This window comes from Vanessa atalanta, chromosome Z (assembly GCF_905147765.1).
Source record: "Vanessa atalanta chromosome Z, ilVanAtal1.2, whole genome shotgun sequence".
In the NCBI taxonomy this organism is placed as follows: Eukaryota; Metazoa; Arthropoda; class Insecta; order Lepidoptera; family Nymphalidae; genus Vanessa; species Vanessa atalanta.
The window spans coordinates 14,884,604-14,900,095 of NC_061902.1; the positions used below are offsets into that span (position 1 = coordinate 14,884,604).

Genomic DNA, 15,492 nt, shown 5'->3' on the forward strand with positions numbered 1-15,492 from the left:
TTGTCTCTGCCATTAATCGTCACTGTTTTATTGGCCCTGGGCCCTGGTCCCTGACGTGAATTGTTTAATTTGTTGTATATTTTTTTTAAATATAATCCATTGGCATCTTATATAAATATAGTCTAAATGGCGCGATTCAATTCGTAATTATATAATAGTATAATTATTACATCGAAGTATTTATTAATTTTTGGTAAGTTTTTATATTATCACATGCGTTTCAAACATTCGGTTTCAAACAAAATATTATTTATAGTTTATTTTTATTAACAAATATTATAACGCGTTTGCACTATATATCCAACTTGAAACTTACTAAAACCAAACTTCACTGATCATTATAATTCCAATGCCATTGTTGTAGTTTACTTATTTTTACAGTTTAATAGAATTGTTAATACTCTTTGATATATGTCATGGTACAATAATAATGAACGAATATTTAATATGTAAGACTACTGGAGTCTGATTTGACCAAAATATATCGTACGTTTTTTAATTTATAAATAACGCACTTTTTATGATTTTATATAACTATTAGCTTGCGAAAGAGGAGCGGTTGTTCGGAGTCTTGCTTGCTTATAGAGCCGCCGAGATCGCACTAGCCAAATCCTATTATCTTTGCCAATAGTGTGCGGCCATATAGTATCAGAGCTATTTATTTCCAATGTAAAAACCCAATTCTGAGTACAAAGATCTAATAATTGTTTCTATTTTATACTACAAAAACATCAATGATAACGATCATTATCTTAATTTCACTTCCTAATAAGAAGATCATTCATTCAACATCCAAACATGTAATTTTCCTTTGTAAAAACATTGACTAACTTATAACAGTTAATTTCAATCATAAAATATTAATAAAACTGACTTTTTCATAATATTATTAGAGGAATTAAATCATTAATATTATTACTTAAATCTAATAATAAAAGTATGAACTAAAACCATTGTTAAGTATATAATTGAAATCCTCAACTTCAGTTAATTGGAAACAAAATATACAAAAAAATAACAATAGTTTTCCTTCGATGAGTATAATATACGGAAAGAAAGACTAAGAAGTAAATTATAGAAGTATGAATATTCAAATATATATATATATATAACTTTTCGAAATTGTTATTATTACATAACATAACATAACATAAGCAGCCCGTAAATGTCCCACTGCTGGGATAAAGGCCTCCTCTCCTTTGAGGAGAAGGTTTGGAGCATATTCCACCACGCTGCTCCAATGCGGGTTGGCGGAATACACATGTGGCTGAATTTCGTTGAAATTAGACACATGCAGGTTTCCTCACGATGTTTTCCTTCACCGCCGAGCACGAGATGAATTATAAACACAAATTAAGCACATGAAATTTCAGTGGTGCCTGCCTGGGTTTGAACCCGAAATCATCGGTTAAGATGCACGCGTTCTAACCACTGGGCCATCTCGGCTCTATTTATTATTATGAAATCATAAACAAATGGTTTTACACATTTTTGAGATCAAGCAAGATTGTTTTTAATTTTGATTAATGTTAGTTATTTTGTTGCAGATAATGAGCAACTTAAATGAACAAAATGGCTGCCGGCTACCGCCTTTGATAGGAAACGAAGCTAATAACGATAATATACCACTACCCACTTCGAATCAAAAAATGGAAATTTGCCGCAATTTCGCTTGGGGCAGCTGCAATAAAAACACGCAATGTAAATTTCGTCATGAACTAGACTTTGAAGAAATGAAAAATATCCTGAAATTTTGTCACGATTACCAGAACGCATCCGGTTGTTTTAGAAAACATTGCACGTATCTGCATACGACCAAGGAAGAGGAGAGTTTATTTTTTGCCACGGGGCTGCTTCCTCCTGTTCTTGCAAAAAGGCATGCTAAGATGACAAAAAAAAATACTTATTGACATTTGGGTGACTACGACGATTGTAAGTGTAAATACTTAATTTATAGGTAAATACTTAACCTTTTTTATCTTTAAATAATCTTTTGTTATTTTGCAGTTATTAAGCAATAAAAACGAACAAAATACCCACCAGCAATGTCTTCTAGGACAGCCATCGCCTTCGCTAGACAACGAAGTTAACATGAAATATAAAAGACTTTGCATAATAAAATGGACATATGCCGTAATTTTGTTTGGGGCAGCCGCAATAAAAACACGCAATGCAAATTTCGTCATGAACTTGACTCCGAAAACATGAAGAAAATCTTAAAATTTTGTCACGACTATCAAAATCCACCCGGTTGTACTAGAATGTAAAACAGATCTATATAAAACGAGAAATTATATATTAACTTCAACGTAATATTAAAAAATAATAAATATTTTCAACACCTAGTATGCAACTACCACAGTATGCAGAAAACATTGCCCTTTGGATCTAAAGTAAGTTAACAATACATTTAACGTTATTTTAATGAAGACCTTTCAATACGAAGTCTCGGTAACATGCAGTTAATTGATTTTTTTGCAAATATAAGTTGTTTCAAAAGAAAATTAATAAGAGATTAATAATCTATTTTGTAAATGTAAAAATTGAAAATTCTTTTCAAACGATTAACATGAGGAAATAACGGGTCAAAGTCTAATAATACTATTTTACGTTTTCAGGTTTGATGCAAAAGATTTTAATGAAAAAACTAAATCCTCCAATTATCACCATCTTAACACTGTGCACACGAGGGTCGTATTCGTTTCGGTCAACTTCTTACATTTTTGATAAACTGTTAATTCTGTAGTCAATGATACAATTTTCAGCGAATTATTTTATAGAATAACCTTGTACCGACCTCGTGCGGGTAGTATATTCTATACATTTTTTTTACAAAACACAATATTTGTTCTTTATACTTTGTTTAATAACTAGAGCTCTCTAGTTTATGATATTTCCAAATATCGGTATAACAAATATAATAACTATGATTGCTTTAATATATCTATTTACTATTTTATAAAATTTAATTGATTAGTGTCTATCAAAATAATATTTGAATGGCGAATAAATAAAAAAAAATCGATAAACGATAGACAATATAGAGGTTTAATACTCATCAGTTGGATCTTGAATTGGACAATACCTGACTGAATGGTCTGTAAACATACTACAATAAATAAATATTTATTGCTTACCTGACGATCTTACCCCCGTTGTAAGTAAAACTAATTTATATTTTTCTTTGTTATTTAATATTAATTGTATATTAAAAATAACTTTGCATCGTATTTTTAGAATCTTCGTTACTGTCTTTCATTCAACCGTGTTCAAATTAAGGTTCAAATTAAGAACATATAAATAATTGTAATTATTTAAATGTTCTTAATTTGAAATGATTATATCTAGATGTATACAATAATATAGCGGAAAAGCTGCTCAGGGCTAAGGGCCTATTAGTGAATCGAATTTGATTTGATGTACTTATTCCATTCCATGTAGTGTAATAATAATAAATAGACATCCTAAAGTACCATTATACTTATATTTCTATGAAAACGCATGGTTTTATTTGGTTCCATTTTCGTACTTAAGAACTTCAATGAATGAAGTTTTAATCAGGTAAAATTAAAAATACATTTAGAAACAGTTCCCATCTTATGCCTTTTAAATCCCAATGCAAAATGATGCGGTTTAAAAGTATAACGGATAAACCAATATTGGATTCATCTTTTTTTTTTGAAAGGTGATTTGATCGATTATTAGCTTTGATTCAAGAATCTGCTACTTTTGTAGACCATCAGCTCTTTTCTTGTGGGGAGTGAGAACAACTTCTGGTCGGATCTATTTACAGTTTCGTAATCTATGACTTCCTTTATGGTAACCCCCTATCCTAATTTTGCAGCATGACCTGTAATCAGCATGATACCTAGCTCACAGCAGAGGTATCGTGATTGTGTAATTGGTATGATACGTCTGAATACCTAGATTATAGATATAAAATATAATTTTTATGGATTTTTTTTAATCGGAGGACATATAAATTAAAGTTTTAGTTATCCGTCCGCTTATCTGAGAACGATCGACAGATTTCTAAAAATGTATAAATAGCCTATAAACCATCTACAGATCCTCGTACATTTGTTATAGCCATACCAATATATTCAGTAGTTTTCAAGTGATTGACCCACAAAAAAAATATCGTCGACACTATCTGTAACACTCGAAAAATAAATTGTTATGAACGGTGGTAAAGTCACGTATGTTGAATACATGTATACTGCGTCGTATTATTCTTGATCCTATATCGGCGGCTTTTCGCAGAATGGGTATGTTAAAAGGTTATAAATATGGTTTAATTTATTTAAGCTATGAATGAATGATATATTAAGACAGCCTAAAGCAACGCCACGGTCAAAATTGATATTTTTACTACTACATAATTATTAACTACTACATTCATAAAATCATTTAAAAAAATATATGCATAATGAATGCGACGTTATGTCTCCATAATAAAATTAAAGTTACGTGTTAGTTAGTGTACGTGCATCCAGCCATGGGTTACGCAAAAAAAGTTAAAAGTAGAATTAGTTAATTATTATGTCAAGTGGCTCATGTATATATAATGTCTGGGAATGAATTGTGAATAAAGCCACGAAGACAAGTATACTTATGTATTTATACGATTGCAATGGTTCATTGTTATTAATAAAATACCCGTCGAATACTTTTATTTTAATCGAACAAAATGTATTAAATGTTTGTAATGAAAATTTGTATAAAGAAGCGGTCTTCTGCATCGTGGTAGCGTTTGTATTTCCATCGTCGAGATCCTAGTAGGTGAACCCACTAGAAATATTGGTGTTTTCTGAAACTTTGTGTTTTATTGCAATTACCACGTAGTGGTAATAAGCGTCAACCATGACCTCGGAAGTATTTTTTTAGATAGATAAAAATGAGTATATTATTACTCGATATTTATAAAATTTCTCGAAAATCAAAATAAAATCGAAAATCGAAATACTTCGAACCGTCAGGTAGTGTTATTATATTGACAAGTTATTTTCTTAAATGTAGAAGGTAGTTGTATTAAAATCTTTAAAATTATTCCTATAAAAGTGTATTTGGATATGTGTATCTGCGAGTGAAAAGTAAAAGTGTTTTCTGCTATTTGAAAGTTCAAGTGAAGAACAATAACATTTTCTTGTTATTTTATTTTTATATAAAAGGTGCTAAGAAAGTAAGTCCCATTGACGTAGTTTTATAACATAATTTTAAAGCATCGAAATCGAAATCAGCAGTTGCTAGTAAAAGAGGCTGTCTTTCTTTTTGAGGGTTCATACTCCGGTATGCAATTTATTATGCAAACATTTAATATAGTCCAGTTTGTCAAAATGTTTAGATGTCTAGGGAATTAGGATAAAGTAAAGTCAAGCAAACAATGAAATATTATGTTTTGATTTGTTCAGAAACTTAACGTTCGTCATACGACACTTATCATAAAAGTGGGAAAACAAAATCAATTTCAGACTTTTTAAAATTTTCTTTAGAAAGTCAGGTGAACGAATGGACCACTCTAAGTTTAGTAGTTACTTGTTTATAGGCAATGACATTATTAAATAAGTAAACTATTTCTAGCAAGAATCGCACACCATGGGTACGACAATGACTTAATAATATACAAACTCAAAAACAGCTGTACATTATATCCTTGTATTCAATAATAAATAGGCACATGCATAGTCACTAGTGTAGTATTGTTACATATAACATTCTTATCTTTTTATTGAGAAATTTGAGCTAACTAGAAGAGTTTTTATATAACTTATTCTAACGCATCCTTAAAAGTCAACAAAAATCAAGAAGGATTAAAAAACATTTACCTACAATTTTGCTGTACAAAATGGGTGTATAATTTTTATTAGCTAATTGTGTTTAAGTAAACTAAGAGTAATATCAATTTGCCCTTAAACGAACTTGATTGTTGCTGTATGAGCTATTTTAACATTAAAATGTGATTTAAACGTTTATCTAATAGTTAATATGTTTATAAAGTGCTACCAAACTGCGTAACTTTGAGAAAATCTATTACCAAGACTTTAAAATACTTGTATCCAGATCCAGTAAATACATTAAATGACTAAGTCTGTGGTTTTTCTACATCAATGTTGACAGTTGAAGTTTATGACGATTACGATTTTTTTTCAATTCGTGGAAATGCACATTACAATGTCACGCGATCGGCGATCCTTATTAGTTTTTATAAAGCATTAGTCGGAGCAGTAAAGGATATTATTTTTATTTACATTTATAATTATGTTCTGGTAGTTTTGTCCAATGCAAGTCTACCTGGATTCCGCATCAGATATTGAGCATGACAACGGCGTCGATTCAAAAATCACCTTAATGTCCTCAAAAATCATGGAAACACGTTATTACGAAGGATGTGGGCGCGAGGGTCCCATCCGATGCATATTTTTAGGTGAATTCCATCCAGTGGCAGGACCTAAAATATCATGTCAGGTAACAAAATATGCTTTTATCGCTTATAATCAGACTATATACAAAAACTCAATTGTTTATAAACATTTCATAACAGGTTATTAAACTATTTTAAATATTGTGAACAAATGCTTTTATATTAGTTCTTTATCGTGTTCATAATAAATATATTTCAGAAATAATCTTAACAGTGTCATAGTATTGAACTATATATTATTTTTAAAATACCTAATCAGTTCATTGTTTACTTTAAAGAGTATATCTCCATAATCTCTTTTAAAAGTAAAGATCAATTTATAATGAAACAAAAAATATAAACATAGTAGAAAGAAACACCTGAATACTATACTATAACATTACTTTTTTATTTTGAATATATTATATGGAAAACTATTCAACTTAACCAAAAAAATCCTATCTAAAATAATAATGATTATTGTATGATAATTGAAACAATACATTATTTCAGTTTCCTGATGATTATGTATCAAAAGAGCTCTTCGATTCAATAAGTGCTTATATCATTCCAAAGCCTCAGATTCAAAAATGCACAATGACTATGTAAGTATTATGATGCTTATTAAACAAACCATTACAATTAGATATATTAAAAGTGGTTGGCTAACTATTACATACGGCAAATTTATTTCTTGTCCCAACTCTGGAATACTGGTTTATAATATGAAGTATGCATTATTTTCCATGATAATTATTCTAAATAAGGCAAGCAATACAGGAAAGCCATAAAGCATAACCAAACTGATCAAGTAAAAATCAGTAGCCAAATATTTGTACCATCGTAGGTAAAATCTAAAATAATATAACTGGCCGAAAGAGAGTGCTACTAATCTGCTTTGATCATTTCTAAGTGTTTGAGATTGTAGAATAAGACCAACCTTTCAAGAAATAACCTTTTTTTTCAAGAAATAATTGGATTTATTAAAACAAAATAATGGTGACAGACAATATACACATGTATGATTCAGTTATGAGTAATCATTTATTTGATTAGTAATATTGTAATTATTTATTTTTTATCCATTACTGTTAAGGATTATTACTATTAACCTGTTTCTGAATCTGGTCTGTTATAGCAGCTAATTAAACTTGGCCTGTATTTCCCGGCTGACCTTTAATATAGAGAAACCAAAGCTCATTGGTTTCATTGTCATGTATGGATCAGTGTTTGACTAATAAAACCAGATGTCGTGCCTTCATGATCAGCTGATTCAGCTGCAATGAAAAGATTTAAATGAAAGTATGAGGTGATAAGCTATTTGAAAAATTGTGAAGGAAATTGGTTATTGCAGTACAGATAAAAATTGCCAACATTTCATCTCTTCAATGTATTCTATGATTCAAAAAGATGTATTAATATAGTTAAAAAGTACTTGAGTCTGAGAGGAATATTTTAATATGCTGAGTTTCATTTGCCGGTTCTTCTCTTGTCTGAGATTTTTCCTTCCAAACTGGCAGAACTTTGACAATCATTAAAAAAGTATGATGCTTCTATGTTGAATAAAGATATTTGAATTTGAATGACATATGCAATAATAATACGAACTGTTGTTGAGTTATATAATGGTTTTACAGAAATGCACTTGGCCATAAAATAGTTGGTTATCCTATAAGGATAGAGAACTCAAGATATGAACGTAACATGTACCTGTTCAACCTTTGCTTTGTATGTGATAGCTGGTCGAAGACTGTGCAATATGAACCTGTTGTTAAGAAACTGGGTGAACATTTGGTAAGTTGTGTTTATTTAATACACAAACACATACATACAAACTAATGACGACTTTGTAACGACAATGCTAAAATATACACAAGTGGTGCAAGTCTACATAAAAAAATTATACATGTGTTTTTACAACAAACTATTTAAATTGACTACTGATTTCAATCGACTTGTTATATAACTTTTCTATATTAAACATATTTTATTTTTACTTAATTTTTATGATATTGATGAATGTAAGATTTTAACTTTTGCCCTTGATTATATATCTCTTATGTCATGTGTTGACTGGCCTGGGGCAATAATCAATATTATACATTTTGACAATTTTCATTGTAATCAGTAGTCTTATAAAAACTGTCCATGTACATTTTTATTTAAAGAGTAGTTCTTTGCTCAGAAAAGGTTTCATTTCTTAATAAATATGTTATTATTATTATACAAAATTAGTGGTGCTTGCCCTTAATCTGAACCTGATAACTTTGCTTGAGATAAATGTATTGTACCCATTTAACCATCTCAGGTTCTCTATAAAACAAAAAATAAATCATTCACTTTTTCTTACACAGACAATTATGGAAGAAGAAACTAGATTTGTGTCGAGTGGTTCGACTAAACTGCCAACACTGCTCGCTCACTTATTACACGACCTGAACACTTACAGGAAAGCTACATTAGTCGGTGCGTTATTTTTCTTTCTCTGATTTGAAATATGAAGGTTAAACAATCTACGTAATATTTATAACTATTGACCCGCCCTGGCTTTTCACGGGTGCAGTTAATAAAAAAAACGAACCTATCTAATATTGTCCTGGTAAGAATGTGTTCTTATTTGTATACTTTACATTATTAGGTATACTTTATTTTCTAAGTTAATTTAGTATTTACTTGTATGATAATATCATAAATATATAATTATGATATATATATGTTTATGATATACTCATATAGATTCATATAGAAAAAAGTTTGTGTCGTAATTTGTTGTAAAGCCACGAAAATTCAACATCAAATTCATGACAGAATTTCCGACAATGCACGACAATTCGAATCTATAAGATGCGCATTTGATTAATTTTAATTTCCACTGTCAAATTTCACTATTACATCCGATTTCGCATCCAACGATTATTTTTTGTTGTAATTTAGAATCAGTGACATCTTCCAAATTATTTATTCGAATGATTCAATATATATTAAATATCTAGGGTAATTAACATACTTATGAATTCGGATTAATATTGAATTAGCGATAATGAAATGACTTTATAAAAAAAAACTTATAGTTCTAATATATAAAAAGACGAAAATAGTTAATGTAGGTAGCACGATAGAGACATGCCATTGTAGATACAATTCTCTTATATTGATTGATGGATATTCTGAGGTTTTTTAGCGTAAGCTTACGATATCAGTTCTTTTTTATAAAACACCGCAATAGTTTAGGAATTTTGTACAATATATTAACAAATGATATATGTACACAAATAGTTTATCGGTTTTTCCATTAGTGAAAACTATATATATTGTTAACTGTACAAAGTTAGGGGAGATACCGACATGTGCTGAAAGCGACTTTGTTTATACTATTTGTCGATGATTTAACTATTAATTTAATTCTGCGGATGATTATTTCTGGTAAGAATAAAAACATCATATCTGCTCTCTAAATGATATCCTCAATTATTCTCAGAAGGCGAGACCGTAATGCACTTGAAAGTGCTCGAAGTGCGTAAAGACCCTACGCCGGTGCACGATTTCGACGTTCCAGTGCTGGTCGCGTCGGTGGGCCTTCCCCGTCCAGGAAGACCGCCGCGTAAAGTGCCACAGGAAGGTTCTGAACAAATACCTAGCCAAGAGCATCTGGACGTGGAAGATGAAGAGCCGTTTGAAGTTGATATGGACGCTGATTGGGACCTTACGACCCGACAGGTAAAAGATGAAAAATAATAATTATACTTTTTGTAATTTGAACATAACTACTTTTTCCAAAAAATACTTGGCAAACTTGCTTGTGAATTAAAACTGACAATTTTTTTTTTTATGTAATTGGTTGGCGGACGAGCATATGGGCCACCTGATGGTAAGTGGTCACCACCGCCCATAGACAAAAGCGCTGTAAGAAATATTAACCATTCCTTACATCACCTATGCGCCACCAACCTTGGGAACTAAGATGTTATGTCCCTTGTGCCTGTGATTACACTGGCTCACTCACCCTTCTAACCGGAACACAACAATACAGTGTACTGTTATTTGGCAGTAGAATATCTGATGAGTGGGTGGTACCTACAAAAAACATTCAAATACATACGTAATTAAATTTGTCAACGGCCCCCTTGATCTAACTTCTTCGGCTACGTATCAAAGTTCCAGAATAGTATCTCGTATCTGGCCATCAATAGTAATCGGGATTCTCTATCATGAAACTGGTCCAGCGTTGGCGTTTGGAAATTTGTGTAATATTTCGTTTATACGCTCTTTTCCATCGTATAAACTTCCTAATTCCATTAAACTATGATAGTAATTATTTGATAATGCGAATTAAAAAAGCAACATCAATGATGGCATGGCGGGGAAAAAATAAACTTTACATGCTACCACATTATTAATAAACTTTATTTAATATTATTCCTTTATATTCAGCTTCTACCGCATATAAATGGTTACAACCACGTGTCGAAGATAGCGTCTGATACGAACGTGGAGAAAACTCTCGTCAAATCGTGTATACAAAATTTAGTATATTATGGAGTGGTGAGTCTACTGAGTTGATTATTTGATAAACTTATACATTTTAAAACCAAGTTTGATATAATAAGTTATTGACTTCTGTCTATGCTTGGGCGATATTTGACTTTTTATGACGTTTAACATCACGTTGTTCATATGTGAGAAAGAGATGAAACGAATGTGATATCGAAATCGGTTTAACATTCGCTGTGGGATGGTTTACTGTAAAGTTAGAGGGCTAGTGCGAATATTTTATGAGTTTAATGTTATCGTACATTGGATGATTTGACGTACCAGATAAATAGTCATCGTTTTTTAGATGCGATGAAAACGGTTCCTCGTCAAAGTGAAATCGATGACATCTGATTTTACATGTGTTTTGATATATCGAACTCATGAGTACTTCTATCACATATATTGATTTGCACGGCCTTGATGCGAGATGGCCCATGGCATTGATCAGTACACTTGAACCGTAATCGATGATTTTTGCACATTAGTACCACAAAAGTTTTATTTTGTCTTTATAATTCATGATTTGCTCAGCGCGACCTGTATTTGAGTATGACTACGCTTTCATTGATTGGAGCCACTCACTCTTTAAATATTATGTTTATTTTAAATTTGGAAATGAGGCAGATTTTTATTTTTGTTATTAATTGTTATTCTCGTAATACTATAACATTACGCGTTTTCATTTCCAGGTAGTTCTGATACCAGTGTTGAAGTTCAGTAACATGTACCGAGCCACACCGAGTCTCAGCAGACTGTTCAGTGACCACGAAATGCAGAAATCTTGTATTTCTTTCCTCAGCAACGATGGCGAAAATAAAGAAAAAGTAATTATATTACTTCCAAGTACATTGTTTTCAAGTTTCTTTAGAAAATAATACAAGGAATTAAGTTTTACATAATTCGTGCAATTATCTCGTAGATCATTAAAACCGTTCTTGATTAATGTGTTCATTTTTTTTTATTAATTAAAAATATTTTGTCAGACTGATGCTGGTGGTTGAATTTACTAAAAAGTAGTATTTTTAGGTTTTGGTTAGGTATTTGGCCTTGGTTGACTCACGCGATGCCTTAAGCTTATTTTCTTTTTATCTAGAGATTACTGTCCTGGTTCTGACTATGTTGTTTTTAGTCTATTGGGTTTCCGAGTTGAGCTCAACCACTCGAGAGAATGGTATTGCAGATGCAGATGTCCATGGGCCATGGGTTGTTAAATCTGATACTGTCCAAGAGTGTGTCTGCACAGACCGGTCAATGTAGAATTTGCGATCGCATGTGCCGAGTGCCCCAGTAACTGACCGAGAGTAACTTGTTGGAACTGGCTGAACTTACTGATTTTCACTGTTGGTGTAAACCATACTTATATAGTAATATTTTTGTTTAATCTATGTGCTTATTTCCACTATTTGACAATGGCATATAAATCTCATGTGGAAAACTGCACTGTAACGGATGGTGGTCAAATCAAAGTCAACGATCTTGCTTGCAATTTAATCATATTTATATCATTTTTTATAATTTCTAGCCAGTCCTGTCCGATGTGCTTGGAATACTCTGCTCGCTACAGCAAGGGACAACTCTGAGAACTGTGTGCGAACGATTTTTTCCATCGCCAGGAGTGCCTTTCGACGTCCGTCGTTTGGTTGTTTTTGCGCAGATACACGGCCTTGTTAAGTGCTTGAAAAGGTAAATATACTTTATTCAACTAGGTTCTTATTTAAGGACCACCGGTTTCTCGGTAGTTATTCTTCTTCTCAAATGACAAGTTTATATGCAAATCAATAAATAATAACTTTTTCTATAAATAATCTTATTATAAAAACGAATAGCATGTCCAAGAAAGGATGTTGTCTTGATTTTGTGGAGTCGAAAGTAATTAATTTGTTATATTCTTCATAGGTATCCTGTCTACGTCCGCAGTCCGGTTCGACCCAACGGTTTTACCCCACGTTTGGACTCCATGCTGGGCATTCGGCGACTCTTCACCGGCAAGCACAGTGTTGATGAGATTTGCTGTCTCGCGCGGATCGACTTAGCAACTCTCGATCAGATCATAGAAGACGATTCCAACGTCGCTATAATATGGAGGTAGATTAATTACCCATAATGCATAATAAAATATTTTTTTTAAGTTGAAATCAATGAAAATAATGTTCGGCCGAGTTGAAAAAAATCTTCAGTTCTTCCTGCAAAGAAACGAATGTTCTCGAACTTCAATATACTGGTATAGTCAACAATACGAAGTATAATATATTTGAAATAATTTCCATAGGGTGACTTTGCAAAATTTAAATTATGAATAATGTACGTCATAAACTTAATATTAAGGAACGCAATAAAAAAAATGTAGACATATGATTTTTTGATATCAATGTGTCATAAGGCTCGTTTGCATTGGTCGATATGAAACGAATTCAGAGAATAAGGCGTGACATACGGTCTGCAGATTTAGAACCATTATTATGACATTATGGCATAATTATTATACACCCAACATGATGAATCCCAGCGAGCTGTGTAATTATAGTTGTATTAATGACTCGCTCAGGACCTCAGTGTGATAAAACGCATGAGGCTAGCGGCACATGTGATGGGTTTTGTCGCACTTACAATTCTTAAGATGGATAAGGAATCAGCTATGCCGCTTTCTCTCGATTGAATTTTTTTCAGATGTCCTGCCAAATAGACTACTGTAAGGTGTTCATTGAATCGCAAATTAATGCGCCAAGTCGCATCATTGACACAGACATAACGACCCGTCTGAGATATTTCATAATTTGCATTTTTTATTGCGGAAAGAGCCAAATCGCTGCCTTTGTTTATATATTTACATATGTACTTGATCGACTTGACGGAGTAGTATTCAACAGTCATGTGAGCCTCAAAAACCTTAGGCAACATTGCCACAATCCAACAAATGTCAATGTCACTTTCATAACTACAATTCGCCCACTATCCGAAGCTGATCACCGACGATATTGCAATCAGGTCTCGAGAGTCTCGCTTGGAACGTTGACTTTTTTTATGTTAGAGGTGGCAAACGAGCAGGAGGTTCACCTGATGGAAAGTGACTACTACCGCCCATGGACCTGCTTACCTGACTCTGCAATACCGGGGGGGCTTCCAGGTGCGTTGCCGGCCTTTCAGGAATAAGTACGCTCTTTTGTTGAAGGTTCCCAAGTCGTATCGGTTCGAAAAAACTGCCGGCGAAAGCTGGTTCCTCAGAGTGGTTGTGAATTTTGACGAGATGTCCGAAGGTGAAATTCAGCAGCCGGGATTAATCCGAACAATTCCTCGGAACTTTCCCCTTGATAAATTCTGTAGAAGATGCAGAGCGATCCAACATCTCTACGCAAAGCCAAAGGATCAAGCAGATCGGAAAGGGCTTGATCGTCGATAATTCGAGCCGCTCTACGTTGGATACGGTCAAATGGAAGGAGCTGGTACTTGGGAGCACCTGCCCAGAGGTGAGAGCAGTACTCCATGTGTGGCCGTATTTTGCGCCTTGTAGAGTCTTAGACGATGGGCCGACGTGAAATACTGTCCTTGCTGTGCACACCGAGCTTTTTCGATGCCAATTTGGCTTTGCCTTCCAATTGACCGCGGAACTAAACGAGGCTTGAAATTTCGACGCCAAGTATTCCAATACTAGCTGTGGCGGCTAACGGAATGTTCTCAAATCGTGGAGATACGACAAATGGTATTTTTTTAGCAGTAAACGCGTAAACTTGCGTCTTTTTGGGGTTGAAATGGACTAGGTTTAGCCGGCCCCTTTTGTTTAACGAAGACTCGATTTTAGACACAAATTTGTTCGGGTTTTCTTCGACGTTTTCCCGAGAAATATTAGCACGGCCGGTGTAAGATGTGTCTGCCGTCTGCATAGCAGTGAATGTTACTGATTTGCAATAAGTCATTGATATGCAGAAGAAACAGAGTGGGTGATAGAACGCAGCCTTGTGAAATACCAGCATTGACGAATTTTTAGTCGGAGCATGCACCGTCGACAACGACCTTGATGCTCCGGTCTACCAAAAAGCTGGTAATCCAATTGCATAATTTCCCGGGAAGCCCATAGGAAGGAAGCTTCGAAAGAAGCGCTTTATGCCACACGCGATCGAAGGCCTTCGCTATGTCCAGACTGGCTGCTAATGCCTCCCCCTTGCTCTCAACTGCTTCCGCCCATCTATGAGTAAGGTAAACTAGAAGATCACCGGCTGAGCGACCTCGACGGAAACCGTACTGGCGGTCGCTAATCAGCTGGTCCTCCTCTAGATACCGCAGGAGCTGGCAGCTTATAATGGACTCCATTACCTTGGAGAATAAAGAGGTGATGGCTATAGGCCTATAATTGGACGGGTCTGAGCGGTTGCCCTTTTTAGGGATCGGATGCACCAAAACAGTCTTCCAGGAGTTCGGGACGACGCCTAATGCATAGGATTGCTGGAAAAGACGCGTTAAGACCGGCGCCAACTCGGGAGCACAAGTCCGTAGCACAATTAGAGGGATGCCATCGGGTCCACTCGACTTATGAATATCCAAGGAAATTAGTGCTTTACGAACTG

The 15,492-nt window shown here is 33.6% G+C and overlaps 1 protein-coding gene and 1 long non-coding RNA gene across 3 annotated transcripts; both read left to right on the forward strand.

Annotated features, from left to right (window-relative positions):
* Nucleotides 1–3,498, forward strand: LOC125076052. Its single transcript, XR_007120281.1, has 4 exons — nucleotides 1–193; nucleotides 1,548–1,932; nucleotides 2,008–2,393; nucleotides 2,619–3,498. It is a non-coding gene; the product is annotated as an uncharacterized LOC125076052 (long non-coding RNA).
* Nucleotides 3,499–5,070: 1,572 nt separating this feature from the next.
* On the forward strand, nucleotides 5,071–14,133 carry LOC125075887 (GATOR complex protein NPRL2-like). Of its 2 annotated transcripts, XM_047687720.1 has the most exons (10): nucleotides 5,071–5,182; nucleotides 6,271–6,465; nucleotides 6,914–7,005; nucleotides 8,038–8,194; nucleotides 8,755–8,866; nucleotides 9,879–10,117; nucleotides 10,832–10,942; nucleotides 11,623–11,757; nucleotides 12,456–12,616; nucleotides 12,830–14,131. In XM_047687720.1, exons 2-10 carry the CDS (start codon nucleotides 6,280–6,282, stop codon nucleotides 13,020–13,022), a joined length of 1,386 nt encoding a protein of 461 aa, XP_047543676.1. In that variant the 5' UTR covers nucleotides 5,071–5,182; nucleotides 6,271–6,279; the 3' UTR covers nucleotides 13,023–14,131. The 2 variants fall into 2 exon arrangements, with proteins under 2 accessions (XP_047543676.1, XP_047543677.1); XM_047687721.1 differs by lacking the exon at nucleotides 5,071–5,182 and having other exon boundaries at nucleotides 6,206–6,465; nucleotides 9,882–10,117; nucleotides 12,830–14,133.
* Nucleotides 14,134–15,492: the final 1,359 nt, after the last annotated feature.

What these genes read in the sequence shown, in the direction of transcription:
- LOC125075887 (XM_047687720.1), top strand. Translation starts at nt 6,280, where the DNA reads ATGCAAGTCTACCTGGATTCCGCATCAGATATTGAGCATGACAACGGC. An exon ending in AGAAACTGGGTGAACATTTG is followed by an intron (nt 8,195 to 8,754) that starts GTAAGTTGTGTT and finishes TTTCTTACACAG; the next exon opens with ACAATTATGGAAGAAGAAAC. An exon ending in ATTTAGTATATTATGGAGTG is followed by an intron (nt 10,943 to 11,622) that starts GTGAGTCTACTG and finishes TTTCATTTCCAG; the next exon opens with GTAGTTCTGATACCAGTGTT.